We start from the raw sequence: 23,561 nt of genomic DNA on the forward strand, positions 1-23,561 counted from the left end.
CAGTAGCAGTACAGCTATTGATTTCCTTCATGAAGACACAAGTGCAGCCCACCACTCGGAAGTCTTAGGGAGCTTGGGAGGAATTTATTTAAACGTTTTTTTTTATCTCATAATACTCTTTCAATTCATAAGAGGAATAGTGTACACAGATTTACGGTAGCATCCTTCCTGTAGGATATTTCCAGGCTCTTTTTGGAGTGGATGAGAGAGTGAACAGCTGCATCACATTAAGGGTAGTAGGGCTGTCTGCAGACAGCCTGCAAAGATGAGAGCAGAAAACCAGTTCTGACAGGCATATTATTGCAGGCTAGTTAGAAGAGAAGCAGAGGGGCAGAAAGAAAGAGGTGCATGAGACAGGCTTGGGTAAAGAGTAAGCCATTTAGACAAACTGGAACAGAGCAGTCATTGGAGTTCAGCAGAGAGCTCCAGGCAGAAGGAGTGTGTGAGGGGCTGAGACAGAGGGAAGGGAGGTTCCAGTCATCAAATCCCAGGAACTGAGCACATGAATATGGGAATGATATGACATGAGGTTCACCAATGTCACTGCGATTTGCTTGATTTGTTACGCCATTGCACCTGGGCTTCACTGGCTTTTCCCAACCCTCCATGGTGGCACGTGTACCTCTCCCATGACACGTTCCTGGGTTCCAACACACCTCAAAAGCCAACAGAYTCACACCTGCTCACATCTTGTGTGGCACACACCACTCTTAGCTAATACTCCTTCAGGTAAAAAGYTGTAAGGAAGGAAACTGTAAGGTAACTGGATAATTTGGGGGTGTTGCCAGATMATACTTTTAGCCATTTTTTACAGTACCTATAGTCTGATAGTCTAGGAAGGAGAACTAATCCTGAAGATCTGCTTCTGCATAAATTATTTTATTTTGTATTGAGAATGGGCCAAAGCATCTGGAGTCTGAATAGGTGTTTCCTGCCTGAAGGAGAAGCCCAGGGCTGCAAATTATAGGTTGTCTTCTTCGTCTGACCCACCAGTCACCTCAAATAAGAGAAGCATCTCAGAAGGCTATGAGGAAAAACAAATCAAGCCAATTATTGAGATTCTCTGATAGAAGGGAGAAAAAAGTCAGTATTTGAAGTAGGGATGACAGTAAAAAGTACGTGGTCTAGCAAAGCCTAACTCCAGCAGGCAGCACCACACAGTGGTCCATTCAGAGGTCTCATTACTCAAGTACATGGTACTCTCATCACTGGTTTCTGTGAGGTATGTAGAGAACTGGTTTAAAAGAAAGAGGTCCCCAAAGGTGATTTACAGCTTGTTCCTGACATTAAAAAGATTAACTGCAGCTGAGATGATAAGGCTGCCTGCTCAGATGTTGGTATCTTTAMAAAAATGAACAAAGAAAAGGGCAGTAGTACTGTTTTCTGGCTTCTCAAAGCCCTGTGCCCTTAAATGTAGGTTCCACCTGTTCCACCACAGTGTAACATTTCCCCAGTTCTGAATTATCCAGGTGTTACTATTTCTGTAGTTCCTTCTGATGTCTTTCTGCCTARCACTTGAGGGAAGCAGGTATATCCCAGTATAATTAATATAAATTGGCTCCAGAACAGACCACAGCATCTACAAACAGCATTGGGTGATGCATTTATTTAATGTGTTTGATTTATTAATGATGAGCCTTAAACTGTACTTGACAGTTAATGAAATTTGTTCTGATTTTGAAGTGAGGTGGGCTCCCACTCTTGCTGCACACTCAGCTCTTAACAGGGAAAGGTCACTGTCTGCTTATTGAATATGGGGACTAAAATGCTCCATCAACAGATCAAGCTCTATTAAACAGAAGTAACATACACTTCTCAAAGGGAAGGAGCTGTACTGGTATAGTAAATTCACTGCAATTCTTGGTTTTTAACTGCTATCCTTAGGCACAGAGGATGTGGTCATAGCAACCTGAAAAGTTCAYGTTGCTTTTCTGAGATATTAAAGGATCCTTTGGAGTCTCAGAACTCAGAAAAACACAGAAATCTTCGTGTGCCACACCAGGAGAGCAGAATAGACAGGGATATCATCCTTATCATATGTCCTGTCAGTAGTAGAGTCCTTATTAGTTGAGGGTMCCTTGATGGTCCTGGATGCAGACCTCACCTGAGCATGAACAGAAATACATCCAAGGAACCCTTCTTCTCTGACCCCATYGTTCCAGACAGAGCAGGCAGTGTTATATCCAGCTGTGCACAGCAGAGCCGCATTTTCCCAGACCCTTCAGTGCAGCCAGAGCACCACTTGCAAGGCCCAGACCTAATGTGGCAGGCAGGGAGATGTGCCACAAGAAATGTTTGCTGCAGCAGCAACAAACTAAGTACTAAATTTTTGCCCAGTTAGCAACAGTCACATTTCATCATGTCCGTCAGTTTTGGTTCACAGGTCTAGGGAGGAGCAATTCCTAAAAGCAGGAGGCAGTAAAAAGAAACCACTCTGCAGTTTTTCATGGAAGGAGAGCTGGTTGAAGCAGGACGTGGAGCAGGGTGGGCCTGTGCTGGGCACATGCAGAAGAGGCTTTTTTCCAGGTTAGCAGACTGGTAAAAGCACCTCAACAGCTTCAGCTGTTGTCAGCGTCTCAGCCTTTTACCCCAGTCAACACAACTGCTTTGTGGAGGAGCTTTAGGGATGGGAATTAAGCTGCAYTGAGGATAGTGAGGCAGTTTTGCCTGTTCCCTGACAATCACTTCACTCCTGGCAGGAACAAGGTAGTGACTTCTCTAGGAAAGACCAGAGCCTTCCTGGTGCTGCCATTTGTAGAAAATCTGGCATCTCTCRTTTTCTTTCAAACCTCAAACTTCTGGCACAGCTCTTTCCTTGTTCCGCTTGGCAGTCATTCTCTGTAAAACAGGGCACACTGAAGGAAAATAAAACTGTGTTTTACAGATGCCATATATTTACCAAGATAMAATTTTGTTTAAGGAAAAGTCACAGTAGTAATTGGACAGTCTGATCCCATTTCTCCAGTTGTTAAACACAACTATCATTCAAAAGGCTTCAAGTGCTGCCTGAATCACGGCTGAATAGCCTGTGCTGATGGTATGCTTTTCTACATCACTCACAGAAACAAGACTTTGCAGCCTGATACTGTGCAAAAAAAAATAGCTGCAGTCGCCTTTTTGAAACATCTGCCCGAAGGAAAAGCAGGACTTGTTGATCAAATTTGAGCATTGTCCAAACCCTGTTTCCAAACTGACCTATGGGAAAACATGCCCTGTAGACAATATTTGTGTCTTTTCTCTATGTCCAGTTATAAGGGGGAAGGAGGGTTAACATACATTCTTGGCAGACAGATCTAAGCCTTTATCAAAGAATCATCTCCAGCCTGTGTAATCATTGTGATCTGTTTGTGTCTGCCTCCTACTAGTAGTAGACTCCTCTCCACACAAACTGTTCCTCTTCCAGTCTTCCTCCCACTTTATATTTCAGAAATCATCCATCCCCACTTTTGAGACTGAGCACAGCTGAGCCATTGCTCTCAATGAAATCTCAGTGACTCCTGCTTTCCGTCCTCTTCATATCCATTTCACCTGTGAACTCTGCCCAAATATTTTTTTTTCCTTAATGCTCTGCCTTTTTTATCCCACTACTGCTTACCTTGAGAAGAGTTGAACTGRTGCAGCCTAAGCCTTTGTGAATGTTCCACCCCTTTGTCTCATAAAGTAATACTGTTTATAGCACAATATAAWAAATCCTCTATAGGGCTTTAAGGTGATTCTACTGTAAACCCAGAATCATCTCATTTTTTGCTACAACTTCGACTTTTTTTTTCTGCCTTCTGCTCTAAATGAATGCAATCCCCACTTTTTCCAAACAACCCACATACCCTCTTTTTTGACCACTGCTGTGAAATCGGTACAATCTAGTCAGCAGGTGTTAATGTGTTCTGGAGGAATGATGCAGTTCTTCTAGCTCACTAGTCTGAAGCTTATGAGTTTAAAAGTGCTTTCTGCCATGAGTAAATGGTGAGCTGGCTATGWGGAGAAGGTTTAATCACACCAGGTGTTTCAGAGCTGTGGGCTGCCCCTTCTCTGCAACTCAACTCCCAAGTTACACCAGTGCCAGAAAACAGCCCCTCCCTGTCCCCCAGCACTAACCAGCTGGGAATTAAGAGCTCATTTTCAAAAAAGGAAAAATTTCCTATGAGTTATTTTATATACTGGTTCTAGGACTAGAAAACTGGGAGAAGAGTTGAAGAGTCCAGGTGAGACAACAGTWCTTTGTGTAAATTCATCTGAAAAATCATGTTTGGCGTAATAAATTACTTTGCTAAAAGTGTGCTTTGAACAGGTCTAGCATACTTAATATATAAAGTGATGCTGTCAAGCATGGGTAGTTTGAGTCCATAATGGAGGCTGCTTTTAAAATTTGGATTTTCAGATTTTGCTTACATTTTTTTAAAAGAAAAGCAAGCGTYCTAGTTTAGTATCCCAAGTAAATCCTAGCTCTATTTTTTTTTTTTTAAGTTCATTAAAAGAATATTTACCGGGTGGTTCCAAAACCCTTCATGAATTCATGTCTAATTYACAAAGTGGTTTTGACCGTAAAAAGTTTGTGAGACTCAAGTCACAAAGCAGTTATGCCTTTTTTAGGTATTGACTTKCAGCCAGAATGTGAAAGACTCAAGTTCAGTTTCTTTTTCTGCCTGAACGCTTCAGCTGTCGGGTTGAAGTGTGGCTTTATGCAGTCTCTGATCCGTGGGGCAGGGGTTGAAGTAAAATGGTGAAAGCAAAACCTTGGCAGTTATTTCTCTGCAGGCAGATGTCATGTTTTTAGTTCCTCAGAGCTCACGTAGCTGACTCACGTCTGCCTGTGTGCAAAACAGGTATGATACACAGCAGTGCTTGAATTTGACTTTGGGTCATTTGGGTTTCCTGTGCTTCTTTGGAAGGGGATGATCAGTAATGCAAGGAGGTGATCTTAGCTCCTTTGTTGGCAATGTTCTTWTTCTATCTGCAGTTAAACATTTCTGGATAGTGGGGAGTTTCCATCTCCTAAAGCAGTTTCCATCTTCCTAAAGCAGTCGTGACCACTTTAGAGAAGGCTGTGGCTGCTTTGGGTCTCGTTGACAACATTCATTCGACCTAGAACTAGGCTGTAATCTYCTCTGCTTCAAAGCAGGGCAGATAGAGAGCAGGGAAAGGGCAGCACTAAAGGRAAAAAAAAAMCCAGTTCCAGTTGTCTGCATTTATCTGGGTATGACCATCAGATGGGAGATGACCAGAATAGTCTGGAGTGTTCTGAGAAAAACCTCCCTGTGAAACTTCCTCTGTGCTATTGCGGAATGACAGCATCATGCCTGAGTTGGCAGTAAATTGCCTGGAGCACCTAGTGGGTACTTCATTCTCGACCTGCTACTTTTCTCACCTTAAAGAAATTTTTTACACCATTAGGACAGTCAAGCATGGGAAAACTTTTCCCAGGGAGGTCRTGTCATCTCCAACCCTGAAGGTTTTGAAAATCTGACTGAACAAAGCTCTGAGCAGCCCAGTCTATCCTGAGCAGCTGATGCTGCTTTGAGCAGGACTAGAGAGCKCCTGATGTCCCTTCCAGCTGAAGTAATTATGTGATCCTGTTTCTGGTTAGGACACTTGTTTGTTTTTTTTTTTAACATGTCATATGTCTTCTGATCATTACAAAATGAAAAAAAAAAATAAATAAAGAGTCCTATCTAGTTACAGTTTTGGATTCCCAGCATAACCACAGCCAGATTTGCAGAGGTAGACTTGTGGGTGACTTATGTGAACTGGTATAAAGCAGTCCTCTGTTATGTCCCTTGGTAAACAAAAAAAAACCAATTGCTGCTTGATTTTCACTCCATTATAAATGTTACTCTTCTTGAGTTTTAATTACTGCTTTTTCTTTGTCTTTAATTCACCAACCATTCTTGACTGAATTTTAAAACATATTAAAACTAATTTTCTCCTCTGCTTRTAATCTTATTTACTCCAGTGCACAGACAAGGAGATTGGTTCTTTTACAGATGTGTTTCCTAACTTGCATTCCTCAGTGTTGAATGATTTTGTAATAGGAAAAAGCAGCTGATTTTTTGTACCTACTATGTCCTAGCAAAACATCAGGGCATTATCACATGGCATTAACAGAGTGTACAAAGCAGAACCAAATTAAAATATTTGTGCATGTGTTTGTGTGACGTGGCAATCAAGCAGCAACCAAGGTGGATGTCCCAACACCTCTGTTTCTGAGACCAGTTTGAGCTTTCCTTGATGTTGGTCATGTCTCATCTAGCCTTTGGAAAAGACTTTTATCTTAGATTGGCAGAGGGATTTTTTTCGTCTGTAATTTGGATTTTAATGGATTTGCAGAAAGAGATCATGATACAGAGGCTGCTTGTAACACGTAGATCCCTACCTGTTGCATGCTGCAAATAATGTAAAAAAAACACAGAAGAAAAAAAAGAAAATTAATAATCCCATCCCACATTTCTTCCTTTATGAATTCCATGGGTTTCTTCCCTGTAGAATGAGGAAATGAATTTGAATCACAGAAGATTAAAATCCATCCTAGAGGGTGAGGTTGACTATTTTAATAATGTGAAAAATACTGTTTTGATCTTCTTACAAAAATTTTAGAACTGGAGTGGAGGCAGTGGGCAGATATTCAAGGCTGTTAAAGGTGTGGAGGTTGCTTTGGGAAAAAGTGGATCTGCAGCAAGCTGATGTGTTGTGTGTAGGCCAGAAAAAATAAATTCTCTTTCATGGTCCAAGAGTTTAGAACAAAGCTGATTGATCTGAACAAAACACCTAGCAAGGTTACAGAACAACACTAAACCTTTTCAAAGGCAGGATGCAACCAAAGATCCACTTGTCAGACCTCACAGACCAGCTCCATAATTCAGAAACAGGATCGCAGAATTGTGAAAAGTTAAGCAGAGAATATTTGAGATGAAAAAAAAAATGAAAACTCAGGTGTACATGACTTGTAAGTGGACATTACTGAAAAAAAACCATTATTTAGCACAGTCCTCCAAAGCCTCTGGGGTCTGCTACATAATGATCCCTATGCCAGTCCAGCAGTTTTGAAGTCACCCAATTGATTTCAAGTGGTCCTCAGAGACTTCCAGAAAGTGCCCCCTGGGCACCATCTGCCCAGGCACTGACTTGTGGTTTTTTTCCTCCACTTGGAGACTTTTCTCTTCCCTTGGAGTCTGTCACATATATGTGGTGAGCGCAAACTCTCTCAGGGTGGTGCCTTGCCACATCCCCATCACTTTGTTGTTGTTAGATGTTGGTTGACCTTCATGAGCTCTGTTCCATATGATCAGGTTGTGGAACCAGCAGTAAATCCTAAGTACAGTTTTTCAGAAGGTCAGCCAAAGTAAGCAGAGYGCATTTAACACTGCAGGTAAAGTACAAAAACCACAGTCGCCTTTGCAGTCACCGAGGCCTTTGCAGTGAGCAAAGTGTGGTAGGTTTAACCCCCAAATTCATCTCTCTGTTTTACTGAAGCCTGCCTTTGCAAAGCACCCTCTCCAGGGCAGACACAGCAGGGCCACTTCGTTGAAGGTTATGTTGACTCCAATTCACTGCTTCTGAGCGTGAAATGATAGAATTTACAGAAGAAAACACTTTCTGGTGCTGGTTTCCAGTACAGTTCTCTCCAGAGGGATGTGGAAGAGCGATGGCTCTCCGTTCCTTTTGCGCCAGACATTGCTGCAGGCATGACACTGTCAGAGCAGTTCTGACAGCTTTGTCATAGWGTGGTCAGGGAGGAGATGCAGCTTGCTTTCCTTTATATTTTACTGGACCCTGGAGACCTGCTAGGAAGAAACCTTGTTTCTGTCATCTGGCTGAGTCWATATGACTTCAGGCACCCAGGGAACAGATGCAGGAGATAGAAAATTGCTAGTTTGAGATGTTTTTCTGTTTGTCCTCATTTTTAATCCCTTTGAGCTCCGAGTTAGGACATGTCTCCTCAATCAGACAGTTTTGCTGGATTGTTTTTTGGGAACCAGAAAATGATTATTACTCTCATTCTTCCAGTGCACACACTGCCCAAGGAGAAGCTGTATTAAAGACAGCTCTTCAGATCTCAGTGCCCCCAGATTTTGGCTTAAGTGCCATCCCTGGAAAGGACAAGGCTGTCAGTCACTGAGCTTCCTCTCTATCTCTGATGAAGAGCAGTTAAAGGTTTTTTATTCCCTTAAGCCTGGCACTGYCCTTCCATTCACCTCACAAATGTAGCTGTTAGAAGCCACAAAGACCTGTTGAAAGGAGAGAGTATTTTCTGCCCCACTTTCCCTCTGCTCACAGAATTTCMTTTTTCAGCATTGGTAGGGTGGAGACGGTGTCTGGAAAACTGAATGTTAATGCTGTTTCTGTCTGTGTCTTGGCAAAAACCAGGCTCCTTCCAGAACAGTTTGTGAGAGAAAGAGATTCCAGACCTGAGTCATGGAACGTGCGTGTGTCTGTGTGTACACACCACAGCTCCTCCATCCTCCCTGCACTTGCTTGAACTTCTTTCCCCGGGGGACCCAGTGCTTCATTCCCACTGTCTCCTGCAGTCATCCCAATTCAGTTTGAGTTTCTGATGTCGCTTCACAGTGAAGTTGTCTTAAGGACAGATAAACCTGTCACCTTTGTTTTCTGTCCCCAGGGTAATTTGAGATACAGTATGACCTAAAAGTTCCTGATGCTTGTGTGGAGAGAAATAATGAGGCAAAAAAAAAGACAACAGTCRATACTGTTAGCCTGCATGCGATTGATTGGCAGTAGAAATTTGTATTCTTGATTCGAATSAGATTATGTACAGAAAATTAGATTATTTTGCAAGAATGCATAGCAAAAAGAAATACCAAGGCTCTCAGAAGTCTCAGCATGCCTTAAGATTACACCCCCCTTGGTGTCATGTCTTTTTCTTTATGTTGGAGTCTGCAGGATTTTGTTCCTTGAACATCCTGCCTGCTCCATCAGCCGCCAGCCAGCATCTTCCCACTGTCATGTCCTCTTCCCTTCAGCTCAGTCTGTCCACCCAACAGCACAACCTGACTGAAGAGCAGGCAGGACATTTCTTATAGAGTCAGTCCCTGACCTTTAAAAAGTCCTTTGTATATCTTGACCCTCTTCACTCCCTTTTTTATCATTAAATTAAACCCACTTTCACTGTGCTTAAGTCTCCGCATGTATGGAAGTTAAAGCCCATTGAATATCTCCATTATTGAAAGATAATTCAAATTGAAATTGTAACTAAGARGAGCTGTGCATCACTGGAACACTCAACATTCTAGCTGCCTGTAGTCCTTATGCACAGTCTCTCTTTTGTCTTAATTTCCTCAGGCAAGCAACTGTGTCTTCTACACACACTCCGTAGTCCTTTAGCTCTGCTGCAATAAAGCCTTCCTTGCTGAGACCCTCAGGCTGTTTCTCTCCTCTTTTCTTCTACTCTTACAACTCTCCTGTTCCTTTCATCTTATCACAGCTCCAGTCAGGCAGCCRAACAGGTAGCTGTACAACAGCAAACCTTTTGTTTGCATGCAGTTGGCAATTTTAGCTCTCAAATGTGCTGTTGTGAAGCTGAAATGTGCTTGCTGTGGCCCAGCACATACCTGACCTGGGCATGCGAGGGGGCACAATAATTATGGTAATTCTTGTATTGCATTCGCATGTTTCCTTCCTTTTCTTTTAGAAATGCTTTAGAAAATCCCTAGGTAATGGTCTTTTGATAAGCAAATCCAAGCTGGGATTTTTTTTTCCTTCCTTCAGTGCGTACAGCTGGCCATTTGGGAGGTASGTAAAAATGTTGGTCTGCCAGAATTTCTGCCTCAGTGGTTCATTTAGGAGAGAGGGTCAGATAGCAGGGACGTGGCAGCTGCAGCATTGCCAGCAGTCTCATTTAGTGCTACGGTGTTGAGAGCAGGCAGCTGGGAGGCAGAATCAGGAGCCTCCCCTGCCAGCTGTTTGGAGGAGGTGGGCCCATTTGCCAATCAAAAGGCACGAGTCTTTGCAAGATCAGTAGTGTGTGGAGTGAGGCAAGGGTCTCACATTCAGTCTTGGTTACACCTGCCTGCCATTTGCCTAAACTCCCATTTAYCACTCCCGAAAGCAGTGTTAATCCTTGCTCAGTCAGCAGTGCTAAAGCTCTCATCCTTTCTCCTTTGGAGCTGCCTGTGGCTCGGCAGTGAGTGACACTGGGGTGGCAGTGCCATAACCTCAGCCCTGAAGGGATGGACCAGCACTTGGCAGCTTGTGGTGACAAACCTCTTCTGAGCATCACTGCCCCACCAGCAAAGGGTAACAACAGCATGAAATACTAAACCTTGACAAACACTCACTCACTGAGCCCTTTGTTAAAAATTGTCCTATCTTTCCCAGCACRTTACTGCTTTCTTCAGTGTGAGTCAGGCTTTCCCTGAGCCCCTTGAGTTCTCCCTGCCATTGGAACTGCCCCTTCTCCGACTGAGGCTTTAGCTCAGCAGTGCACGTGTCTGATTTCCAGCTACCAGGCTCTGCAGTTTGGGATGGCATCTGTCATCTYCCAGCCCTGCTTCCTCTCCTGCAGCACTCAAAGCAGCTACAGCCAGCACTTTGTCTTTCATCTTGTCTTTCAAGCCTCTTTCAGGGGAGGATTTCCCTCTTTCTCAGGGATTTCACATGGGACATTTGCAGGGACATGAGTTTTCTCTGCCCAGTCCTATTTCCCTCTGCTACTAGAAGCATGGCTGTATTTGTCATCAGTTCTTTTGGGAGGTATGAGGAGAAGGCAGCTGCCAAACCCTCAGCACTGCAGCTGTAAGGATGAGGACATTAAGGAACATGAAACAGTTGGTTGCCTTCCCCTCTGCCACCCTCCACTRTTTAACACCAACAGATACCAGCCCTGCCTGAGAAAGGAGACAGAGGATCCCCTGAAGATGGGAAGAGATGTAGTTGTCTATGATAGTTTGGGGTTAATCCTTGAGCCCAGTACTGATTTTTCTACCAAAGCAGGGGTCAAGCTGTAGGAGGAAGGTGTCAGCACCTTCCCTCCCAGCCAAGGCACCCTACAGGGTGCAGCCCTCACTGAGCCCCATCTGTCAGAGCATCAACCACGGAAAAAAAGCCAGAATGAAGCCATGATCCTTCTCTAAACTCTGCAAAGAGAAAGAGTAAAGGGGTTCCCACTCATCTCTGAGGTGAGCCCCAGACTCTTTGAAACTGTACTTGTGAGGTCTCCAGCTGCCCTAGCTAAACCCTGCCTGCCTCACTCCCTGGTATCAGGCAAGATTTCAGAAGAAAGGAGAAGAGAGAAGCAGGAGCCTTTGAGCTGCCCCGGGTATAACAACCAGACCACAATACTGAGCTGTCCCCAAGGCCCACCATGCCCCAGTGATCTGGCAGCTGCAGGATCTGGAGCTGGAAGAAGTGTCAGGGCAGGCTAAATGCAAGGGTTCTCCAACTCTGCTCTGAAACAATAGAGGCCACTATCCCTCTGAAATAGAATTCCTGCCAACCTAATTAATGAAAGCTTAATCAGCAGATTGGTTAATCATAAATTTATTAAATATCTAATTGAGCTCTGCGGCCATGTGTCAGATTTCCAGACTGTGGCAGCCCCGCTGAGGGAAGGATCAGGTCAGTAATCCTGTTAGGGGAGCAGGTTTGCTGTGTGGGACCGCTCTCCAGCTGAGCCGAGTGCCCAGGACTGCAGCTCATGAACTGAATAGCAGGAAGAGGCGCCCTGAGCTGTACAAATCCTGTTCTCCTGCAGAGTTTCATAGTAAACAGGCAATTCATCTATTGTGAAACAATGCCTGAAAGTCCACTTCTGGGAGCAGAGTRTTTGGAGGGTGTCATGCCCTCTGTGACTCACTAGTAACACTCTTTCTTTCCTTTCTCCAGGGAAGAAAACAGTAGTGTTAACCAACCTACTTGCCTGTCTCCATCTGCTTTCATCTTATTTCATCGAAAATATAGAATTTTATTTGAAACACATCGGTTTGTAGAAACCAAATGCAGCAGGTGTTAAAGCAGAATGGATCAAATATGTAACATTTTGCTGCTAAATAAAGCCAGAAACATGGCTTGGACTGTCAGCTGCAGTCCAGTCCTGGTAAAAGAAAAGGCCAAGAGTCCTTTCCAAGCACAATGCTGTAATCAGCAGGCTGTGAGTCCCTTCAAAGCTCATGTGTTGCCTCTGGCATTAGCACTTAGAACTTCATTTGTTTCGCCTGCTGATGGGAACTCAGCAAGTCATTCCAAGCAGGGGTATCTCTGAGTCAGTWAAAGCTTTCCCAATGACCACGTATTAAAAATACATTTTAAATTATTATTAATTTAAATCTGTTGCTTATGTAGGCAATATAACACTTGCTCTCTCCCACAGACAAGTCTTCCACATGCAAGCATGAACATTTGGCTGAGTATCCATGTAGCTGAAGCCTACTTATGTCAGACCCTATTTGAGTGGGTTTTTGTACAAATACAYACTATGTGATGACGTCCTGTGTAACCGAAGGCTGTGAGTGTTCAGCTAAGCAAGTTTGTACTGTTACTCTCCTAAATACACATCACATTTAGTGCATGCATCAGCGACCTGAATGCTTCTTCACAGAACGTGAAAACTCAAATGTGGTGTTGACACTAATGTTACCTCTGTGCATCTGGTMGATTGTGCCTTTAGCACACAAGTGGTGTTTCAAATGAATTGAGCTATTTAAATTAAGAGAGTTAAATTGCACTTTAAAGACTCCTTTTTTGTTTTGTGGGTTTTTTCTGTTTTGTTTTTATTTTTTTTCTCTGTCACATCATTTAGCAGGGTCAAACTAAATGATGCTGTTACTTAAACCTGTGTTCAGTTTTTTACTCAGTTTTACCTGAGTAAAAATAATGAGAGAATGTTTGCAGAAGTTCTTCCCAAGTGAAGTAATTTAATTCTCTTTTTCCCTTTAAAATATGTTAAAGGAGAGAGGAGCTCAATTTTATGGATTAGGTTTTGTAGAGACCTGTTTGTAATCAGAAACTTGTTAGCTGGGCTTGTCAGGATGGAAATGCTTCCCCAGATATCTAGCTTTGTTCTTCTGGCTGGCAGGAATAATATTGTTTGAAAAGTAAGTGAAAATACCAAATAAGTCTCTTTCTGAAGGTAAATGTGGAAGATGGGGAAAAAATTACATTTAAATATTGCCAGTACTGTTCATACATTCCAGTTTTGACAGTGATAAATGAAATCCTTATGTGCTGTATTTTGCAGCCATTAAGAATAAAAATCTCAATCCTTTAAAATTAAGTGAAAAAGCACATGCTGAATGAGAACAAAATAAATGCCCTTGTRAGGTGGGAGCTGTGACAATAGATGCCTTTGAAATCAGTACAGAAAGATGTTCCTAGATGAAGAGAGAGTAATTGCTGCCTGCTGCTATGCACCCACAACCTGTCTGAATAAAATGGCTGCAGCCAGCTCGAGTGGAGGACTGGGAGCCGGAATTCTGGTTCTGTGCTCCCCTGCTGCCACAGATGCTCTACTTTAAGGCTTTAAGGTAAACCAGTTAAATAGTTTCTGCCATCAGTAAAGCACAACTTACTGTTTTACAAAGATAATTCACCAATAGTGGGTTTTCTTTTCCCTAAAATGTACAGCCATGAGGTTTTTAGTGCAGGAAGAAAACTCCTCTGGGACAAAGCCCAATAGTGGGTAGAAGYAGAGATGCATTCCTTCCCATAATCAGGGTCAGAAAAATGAGCTGTGGGGCTGGGATAGCRTGGCTAGGGAACACAAAGCCGTTTCTGCAGATGCGAGGTGTAAATAACTGATAGCTTTGGTTAGGACTGGAGCACTCCTTTACACATTCTCCCCTGTGCTAAGGAATAGTGTGATGTTTTAGTGTGTTTTTGCTGAAGGGAAGTACAAAATAACATCATTCAGGCACTCAGAAACCTTTCAGTAACTTGGACAGGCAGTGTTCTAGCTGAGCATTACCTCAGAATGAGYCCTGCACTGCTGCACATGCAATGCCACTGGCTGCTGCAGGTGGCAGCTCCTGTGCAAGAAGTTAAGGGYTTCATCCTTGAACAACAGACACAAACATTAACTTTGTAGTTCCTAGGTCGTTTATCAGTTCTTGATCMGACCTTCTTGGGAGCTGAAGGGAGRTTAAAACCACTGCCAGCCCTTTGGTGTTTGTGCYGGCTCTCAGGGGTGCCAAAGGCACAGAGCAGCATCTGGAGAAACAAAACTTACGGAAATGATCTTTGGATGTCTAAAATCTGGTCCAGAAGGGACCTTGAAGGACAGATTCATACACGTTTTCTTTCTAGCCAGTTCACACAATTGGAGTCAGAAACTAGAAAATAGTTCACCATTTTCCACGAGTTTGGCTGGGTCAGAAGAGTAACAGGCTTCAGCTAAGAATACTGTGTCTCGCCCACAGCGGTCATAGGATGATGTAGTTGTCTGACCCTTGCCATCTGAACAGTCTTTTCTGAAACCACGTGAAACGATCCTTATTAAGATGGCCTGTCCTGACTAATCAGTGCTGATGACCAGCCTGTATCAGTTTGAAACCATACTCCCTGTGTTCACAGCAGGTAATTGGCCACAGACAGATCCTTTTTGTTTCTGCCACACCTGTTTAGTAAAAATTACTTCTCTTTTGCCTTTTTTCCCAATGCAGATAGGCATAGCCATCAGCTGCACTAATGCGCAAATGGCCACACACTCCAGGAAGCACAACCCTCACTGGGATCAGCATGGCTCTATCACACAGCTTTCCTACATCCTCCTTTCCGTGCAGCCTGCAGGCTAAGCCTATATTGATGTGTGTACCCTGAAATCCTCTCCAAGCAGTGATACAATGGTCACTGACAAGTACTGTCTGTCAGAGGTGAAAGGTAGAGAAGGTTTCAGTGCTAGCTAGATTCATGCTGATGTCCCCCAGCTAAGTGATGCTAGTGAACTGAAATCAAGACTTGGGATGGAAGAAGCTGTAGGCAGCACTTCATTCTTTCTCCCTCCATTTGCTCATTAATCTGTTCATCATTCAGCAGAATTTGAGCAGACATATTAATTTCATTTAGTGTGTAATTTAAATTCTCAGCTTACTTGAGAAATTAGAGTTCATCAGGGAATCGCAGTCCTCAGCCTCAGAAACAATTTGACTGACTATGAGGGACACAGAGAGAAATAAATCCCAAAATCTCATCTCATCAGTCTTGAAAATGAAAAAATACAACTCTGTTACACTGGATTAATTTCTCTTTGTCTTGCCACTGCAGCAAATCTCATGGGTCCACACTGCACTGTCCCCATAACARGAAGCTCCATCTTCTCCTGGTCAGGCAGTTACACAAGCAGTTGAGTTACTGAGGTTTAGCCAGCAGCTCTTAGCAAAGAGACAGGAGCAGTCAGCATCTGCTTGTTCCACCCCAGAGTGCAGAGGAAGCAAATCAGCCTCATCTGCCATAATGTAGTGTTTGTGTCAGTCAGKCTGCCTCAGCTGAGGGGGCTGCAGGTAGTCAAGCACAGTGACACGGTGACAATGGCATCCTAAACCACTCTCCACCCACCACTGTCTGATCATAGCCAGACTCACCCACTATCTTGGGACAAATGGAAAATGTGGATTTGGAGTGTCTGATCCTCCAAATAGCTCTTCAGCATAGTACAGCAGGATGTTCACCAGTTSCCTTGCTTGTCTGCTTTGCCTCACACCACAAAAGGAGCAGTTCTGCAGGAGACTCAAGCATGACTTCTTTTGGCATTTCTAGTTTGGGTAAGATAGTAGGCAAAACCAAGGCCACCCCTACATGCACCAAACAAACTATTCAATATTTTGTTTATAAAAAAACTTGGAAARTTTTATTAAAACTGGTCATTATTTTATTGAAATGACGAATTTTAAGGATTAATTCAAATCTGATTTGTAGTTTAGACATATTCATGCTAAGTCTATTCTGCTTCCCATGCTCCATTACAGTTTGGTCTCATCATAAAGCAGCTAGACAGATCCTGCCACAGAACAGGTAACCATTTTAGATTGCACTAAATCATCTCAAATAGTGCTTGAAATAGTTCATTAGGACTGTAGGTGTTCCCATGATAAGGGGAGAATTCAGCCTCTCTCATTTCAGACATTATTTTCTCTAATGGAGGCTCCCTGTCGCGAGTGTGTCACTTGTCAGCATGCAGTTACTTGTCCCTCCATCCTCTGCTGCATCCTGGTGAACGGATACTGGGACTGGAACAGGAGCAGGAACAGTTTTCTGAGTGTTTGGCATGCTGAGGCACCTTCTTATTGACGACCTTTGCAGGCAGCTATAGCAGGAGCCCATTACAGTCAGGACACGAGGCTGAGCCACTTACAGTCCTGACTGTGCCTGCAGTATGCATTTCGTTTGCTATTTTATATTTAGGTGTTATCCCAGCCTCACTGAAAGCTCCATGGTCTCCCTTGGCTACTGTCGCCTGTAGAGCTTACCTTGAAGCAGCAGTTGGAGCAGATGAATTGCTCAGAGGCTGAGCAGCACAGGCTAGTGTGGGGCTAGTCCAGAAGCAGTGGTTTATTCTTTGAGCAGATGCATCTATGCTCAAATGATTTTAATGCCATATGGGACAAAGTGTCTCAAAAATGAAGTGACAAGGTGAACAAGAACAGAGGGGCAAGACATGATGTGGTTGGCAGATCCAGACAAAAGGCTGCTCAGAGCAGTGTAGTGATGTCAAAAGGATCCTGAGCCCCCTCCTCTCTCACACACACACACACACACACACACATGCACTCACATGTTGCTCCACGTGTTCTCCTTCTGACAGAACATCCAGGATTAGCTGAAGTGGAACCAGTGCAGCCAAATTCCCCTGTGAGTCAGACTGACAGCACAGCTGTCTTCAGGTTCTKCACTGAAACAAAAGACTGCTTTGCTTCACTCAAGCATGGAGACAGGTAGATTGTCTGTGGTGGGATGACCCTGACTGGACAGCAGCAGCCCACCAAAGACTCTTCATCACTCAACTGCACAGAGGACTGAAAACATGACAACCAGGTCACAGCCTCTTTCGGGCACTCACCTGCTCTGTTGTGGGATCCTCCATTGACTGCGAATGGCTCTCTGCTCCCCTGTGAACCTCCATGGGCTGCAGAGGAGTCTGTTTTGGCATCTGGAGCAGCTCCTCCTCCTCTTTCTGCACTGACCTAGGTGTCTGCAGGGCTATTTCTGACCCTCTCTCCTCTGTCTGGCTGCAGTTGTGCAGGATTTTCCCCCCTTTTCTTTGTTATCTCAGAATCTCTACCACTGTTGCTAATGGGCCCAGCCTTGGCCAGCAGCGGGTCTGTCTTAGAGTCAGCTGGCATTGGCTCTGTTAGGCACAGGGAAACTTCTAGAACCTGCTTACAGAACCCACCTGAACCAAAAACTGTGCATACCAAATACGTCACTTAATATAGAAATCCTGCTAATGATCAGACAGGATCTTCAGAAGCCTAACYGAACATGTTGTGTAATGTCAAAGGCACAGAGAGGCTTCTTCATGCCCTCCCAATCTTCTCTGCTCTACCCTGCTTCTTGAAGGAAGCTTCTCTCTGSAGAATCAGTGAAAAGCCAGAAGGAGCCTGGATTTGGTTAAGGTTCCCCTGGCTGTTTCAGCCCTGCTGGTGCTGCTGATGGTTGCCTGCAAGCCACCACACTTGCACTCACAGCGCGTTCAGTCACCTGTAACCATTTCATCAGCATCCTAAAGCACTGGCAGCTTTTCTCATGGCTTTGTATTTGTGGTCAGCACCACAGCTTCCAACAGAAATGAGTGGAAATGGGGTTGTATTTAATGTAGTAAATATTTGCCTCCTTAGAGAGAGATTTATGTCTCTCAGAACAACAAAATTCACATGGCCTGCAAAGCACCAAGCTTTTATTTTGGAGACAGGTTACCAATGCATTTGCAAGTTTTATACCAAGAAACTGCTCTGATTTAAGGTTTTGATTTTGATCTTGAATCAATCTCTTAGTTGCTCTTGCCAGAGTGAGTTATTAATCCAATCCTCTTCCTGCCAAGCTCCACAAGCATTTATTCACCTCTGCTGTTGTGAGGAGCAGGCTGGGCATGGTTTGTAGGTGCATGTACTTTTTGCTCCATGTTCCTCATCAGTACAATCTCTAGGCATCTCTCCTGCTTATTTCTCCCTCAAGAAAGGCAGCTTTGGACATGTGTCCCCCTGCTCTGACTTGTGAGGAAGGGAAGGTGTTAGCCCACCTTGAACTTGCACACCATGGAAGCACGCTGTTTTTGCACAACAAGGGGGAAAAGCTGCTTTTCTCTCCAAGGGGAAATAAAATCTCTAAAAGGTAAAAAAGAAAAGAACCATCACAATTCACACGCTGTAGGGAAAGCAGAAGCAAAACAAATTCACTGTTCAAGTTCCTCAGCAAGCAGTCTGGTTCACCTGTTATTCAGGCATGCCACAAAAGTAATTTCCTCACAAAAGCATTTTCTCACACTCTGAAGAATGCTTTAACTGGTCTCATTCCTGCCTTGCCAGCCCCATGCTTAGCCTTTCCATACAAGCCTTGGCTGGCATTGCGGGATGAGATTGGGGCAGTTAGCTCAACTTTTGTGACTAGCTGGTAATTCAACACAACTGATCTTCCATGAGAAGCAAGGAAGGACTTTGAATCAGGAAATTTAGTATCAATTTATATATATCTCTGGGTTTCTGTCCCTGTTGGAGGCAGGGTCATATTAGAAAACACACTATTGGGGCCCATGCAGCAGCACTGCAGACAGGGACAAGGTCTCTGCCCTTTGTCAGCTTCAGCTGGGTTTCATCCAAAAGCGCCAGGACCTCAGCAGTCTTGGAGACAAAGATTTTAGTGTGTTGCTGTCAAGAAGCTGCTGTGAGTGAAGGCTGTTGCTCTAATTCCTCTTTTCCCATTCCTCTGCAGAGAAGCAGAGGGAGCTGGCTCGGAAGGGCTCCCTGAAGAATGGCAACATGGGAAGCCCGGTTAATCAGCAGCCCAAGAAGAACAACGTGATGGCACGAACAAGGTAAAGGACTGGACAAGTACRGGTAGCTGTGCTCTGAGCTGCAATCCATGATGTCTCTGGGGTGGTCAAGGACAGCATTCATTGCCATTTGTGCTGCCAGACACACTGCAAAAGCAGTGATGGTCCTTCCTGGAGCCAATGCTCTGTGCTGTGTTGTGTCCCAGCCCCTGGCAAGATGCAGGCACAGCTGAGCCCAGGCACTGCCCACTGAGTGGCAGTGCAGCCTGTAGAAGGCAAAGGCAGCCCAGCCTGGTTGAAATCAGGGTTTGATAGGGCCATTCTGCAGGTTCTGGGTGGTCTCATGTAACACCTAATCCTGAGCAGTGATGCTCCACCAAMCTGGTTTAGAGCTTAGTTCTGCCTTGGTTGCTTTTGTCACATTACGTTCCACTGCTCCTTTTTGATGGTGACCCCTTCCCCATACCRTTGGATTTAATGAAGGTTTGTAAGCAATTCATCTCTATGTGCCTCACTGTACACCTTCTCCACCCTTGGAAAAAGCATGGTCACACTGAGCTGGAGATGCTTTGGAAGAGCTATGTATGACAGCATCAGACAGTACTACAACCTGCTGTAAACAAAGACATTCTGAGCTGAATATTTTGTTTTATTTTTATTTTTCTCCATGCAAACTTCAGAACCAATGTATTACTTACCTGTATTCAGAAGGGAGGAAATCCCCTGAGCCTACAGGACTGCAGGCYTTGCATTCTGCTAAAAAGGTGGCAGGTTTTAGTGGACGAGCTCACTTGAAATGACAGAACAATCTGTGGAAKGCTCGATGTTTACTGATTAATGGAAAAGTTGCCTGAATTACCATATATTAAGTAGAATAGGAGCTGCATGTCAGAGCTTCTCTATATGCAATGCATCTGAGAGATGGGATTTCTTGTTCACACTAATTCTCAGCCTCAAAATATTAGTGATAAATCCTCCAGGATCTTGTCAACTTTTTGTTGTAAGCTCCTGAAATTTGGGTGGAATATGCTGCATTGCTTCCTCTCCGTGTTCAGTCATTGAGGCCATATAAAAGAGCCAGACCCTTCCTGATAGCAAGAAATTCAGGAACTTCCCTCACCTGGTTTTTCCATGCCCACTGTTACTCCTTATCTTCCAAGTACAGGCTAGAAAAATGTGGTTTCTTTTGGCAATAGGCTACAAGCTAACATCCTGARAGGAATGGTAGCAGATATGCAGCTTGAGAGGTTTAGAAACACTGGAATTAGTGCAGGAAGATAAGGGAGAGAAGATGAGATAAATAGAGGTGCCTACCTGTAACATGAGTGAATTTTCCATGGAGAGGCCGTTGTTTCCAATGACGATGGAAAGAGCAGAGCAGTGACACCTATTGACAAAAGATTTGAAACAGCCAGCTCGGTTTTATTTCACTTACAGGCCATCTGAGCACCTCAGAATGGTTCAGACTGTCTCGTCACAGACGGGGYAGCACCAGGAAGGCAGAAATGCCGCAAGATTGTTCAAGCTTTTCACAGGGTAACTGTTGCAGTTAATGCAACAGTTAATAAAAATAATAGTAGGTTTTTCCCAGGAGGATACATTTTGAAACTTCAGGTTATGAGTTGATTATGAACTGTTGGTTTCTTCAGGTGTCTGCAGGGAAATAAGCTAAAGCCGTTTTCCCCTTTTTGACAGTTCTACTCTTCTCATCAAGTATTTTTTCCTTCGTGCTTTGCCTCTCCTGTTCTCTATTCCACCTCCTCCTTGTTCCCCAAGGCCTCTGTTATTCTCTATTATCCCTCTGRATTTCTGACATCCAGTCTATAGTACAAGGTTGTCTTCAGCATTCAGTCCTCCTCTGGGACAGGGGCACAGCCAGCCTTAGAGGTGACAGTAACTGGATCCGTAACACTCTCAGTCTCCCTAAAAGCAAATTAAGTGTGAATGAGGTTGGAATGATGCTGCACTTTTCCTCTGTGAGTGCAGACAGAGCCCATAACACCATCCACACCATTTGGACACAGCTGGGTGCTACAGTCTGCTCAGGGTATGATAAACTTGGAACTTGTGTTCCAGCTTGTGTTGCTTCAAGTGAGCAAAACCACAAAGTCAAGAAGCTCATAGTGGGGCAGCTGTGGATGAAAGCAGCTGCCACTGCTACCCGACTTTATTCCAAGGACAGTGGTAAGTGAAAATAAGGACAGTCAGGGTGTGAGGAAAAGACTTAAATTGGGGTAGAGACACTATAACAGTTTTTGTCTGTTGCAGTGAAATTGAAGTTCTCTGTTATTAAGAAAACATTTCTCAAGAAGAAGATGCAGTGTGTTTTTTTCATCAAGTAAATAGCACCACAGTGTTCCCCTCCTAGATCCCCTGAGAGTGCTTTGTTCACTGATTATTTAATAACAACCATCAGTGAGTGTATATGGAACAGGGACTGAAAAATGGGAGAGTGAAAGTGGGAGTCAGTACTTCTGGTATCAGTATGGGCAAGTTGCTGCTGCCAATCTCAGCTTCAGTTCCAGACATCTTTGCTTCTTGACTTCCTACCTACATACCTCAGGAGCAGAAGGACTGTCCCACTTCTGTGAGAAAGGCTGTTGAATTTTGCAGTCCCCTGATGCAGCAGTTCAGAAATTCTGCATTTTTTATTAATTTATTTAATTTATGTTTCAATGAACAGAGTAAGAAAGTATAACTAATTGTGAACCTATACATCTGCTTTGTGTGTATATATATATATATATATATATATATATATAGTGTTTGATATATCTTACTTTCCCTGAGCCTGCCCACTGTCAGCACTTATTTCTAAAAATTTCTTATTTTTAGAATAACTCCTTATTTCTAAAATGGTTAATGGCTAGCTACAATTTTCTGAGCAGAAGCAGAAAAGCATTTCAAGTAGTTAGAGAGTACCTGGAGCATGGATGAGGATTTCAAGTAGTTAGAGAGTAGTTGGAGAATAGATGAGGTGGCTTATCATCTTTAGATTTATATTTCTCAGACTCTTAGTGAAGTATCATTGTGCATCATGGTGTGTTGTTAAAGACCACTTGGGAGAAAACCTGAATTGACCCATTGAAAGAGAAGACTTTTTGTCGCTCTCCTGCTGAGCAAAGAATCTTATTCCATTAGCTTGGTTTAGTTAATCTTATTTTAAATATGAACCAAAGTATTTTTGCAGTTTTTTTGGATGAAAGACCACTGTTGTGAACAAGACACCATTGTATTAACACATTTTCTTTATCTTAGAAGTTCTGAAGCCTGCAATCCATTTCACAAACTCTCCCAGGCAATTAAAGGTGCAGAGTCATCCTCAGCCTTTGTAACATTTCTGATTAACTGAAATCCGTCACAAAAAAATGGCATTTAAAAAGTGCTGGTCTGACTGGTCTCTTATGCTGGGCACACCAGGTCAGATTTCTAATATTACTAAATTTAGGACTGAGACCCCAGAAATGTTGTGTTGCCAGAGACCTGGTAGGGACTCAGAAAGAGAGACCACATCCTATCCCTGATTTCCAGTTGCAGAATAATGGGATCACTGAGCCTCTGCTTTCCCCTACCCCTCTTCTCCTGTGTACTTACTGCTGGTKTCATGTACCCATTGTCAGGAAGACAAGGCAACACAAAAATGAGCAATCTGACACAACGAGCATTGCTAGCCAAACAGGTTCACCAGAATGCAGTGCAGTGTCCCAATTTTTTTTTCCTTGGAGGAAGCGTGTTCCCACAGCATGCTTGGTGTTATCCCTGTGAAACTATGTAGGCTACCCAGAGACACACCTTGCTCCCTCTGAATTGCACCCATTTAAACATCTTCACCTGTAAGTGAAGTGAAATGGTGAAAGCCATCTATCGTATAGCTTTACCCACAGAGTGTGTGGTGCTGAGCTTTACTGTGTGGTTAATGGACAACATTTTAATTATTTCAGGCTCGTCGTTCCCAATAAGGGCTATTCGTCGCTAGACCAGAGTCCGGATGAAAAGCCCCTGGTGGCCCTGGATACAGACAGGTATGCAAAAGGTTAAAAATGTGATATTACATGACAGCCTAAGTGAGTTTTCATGCCAGAGGGCAGCACTCACACTCTTTTYTCCACTGTTCCTTGTGACCTGTGCCATAATGGGTCTCTGTGTGAGAACAAGTGAGAAGAGCTGTGAGTAAAGAGCACTGTGATGGGAAGATCTGAGGGTCACACATTAAAGCTGCTCTACAGGCTCCCTTGATGTAACTTCTCTGTGCCTCAAGAGCAGTTTCGTGGCACAAGAAGCATAGGGCTAAGTGGGGAATACAGGTCTCATCTAACCAATTTCTTCTTTGCTATTTCTTGTACTTCCCTGCAGTGATGATGACTTTGATATGTCCAGATATTCCTCCTCGGGATACTCATCAGCTGAGGTGAGTTATACTCTCTCTGCCATCCTTGCCATGAATGCAAATAACAGAGCAGCCAGAAATGGCTTAGAGTGGCCTTGCACAGGCTGAAATGGTTACACAACAATTTTAGTGGTGGTGTAGACTCTGTGAGTCTGGAAGGGGCCATGGCAGAAACTGTAATAGTGCTTTCTTCCCTGAGATCCAGTTGCCTCCATACCCCCACTGCTATGCACAGAGATCTGCCCA

At 43.8% G+C, this 23,561-nt stretch overlaps 1 protein-coding gene across 3 annotated transcripts in view; it reads left to right on the top strand.

The window, feature by feature from the left end:
* The window catches only part of FAM219A (family with sequence similarity 219 member A), a 91,825-nt gene that overhangs the window by 58,270 nt on the left and 9,994 nt on the right, over positions 1–23,561 (top strand). For all 3 annotated transcript variants that reach the window (XM_057369631.1, XM_057369633.1, XM_057369634.1), the window contains exons 3-5: positions 18,868–18,970; positions 22,870–22,950; positions 23,282–23,336. In XM_057369631.1, coding sequence (XP_057225614.1) covers positions 18,868–18,970; positions 22,870–22,950; positions 23,282–23,336 — 239 coding nt within the window. The remainder of the gene's footprint in view (positions 1–18,867; positions 18,971–22,869; positions 22,951–23,281; positions 23,337–23,561) is intronic.

The sequence above is a fragment of the Malurus melanocephalus genome, unplaced genomic scaffold (assembly GCF_030028575.1).
Source record: "Malurus melanocephalus ecotype Western Australia unplaced genomic scaffold, MMel_1.1 scaffold_113, whole genome shotgun sequence".
NCBI classification, from domain to species: Eukaryota; Metazoa; Chordata; class Aves; order Passeriformes; family Maluridae; genus Malurus; species Malurus melanocephalus.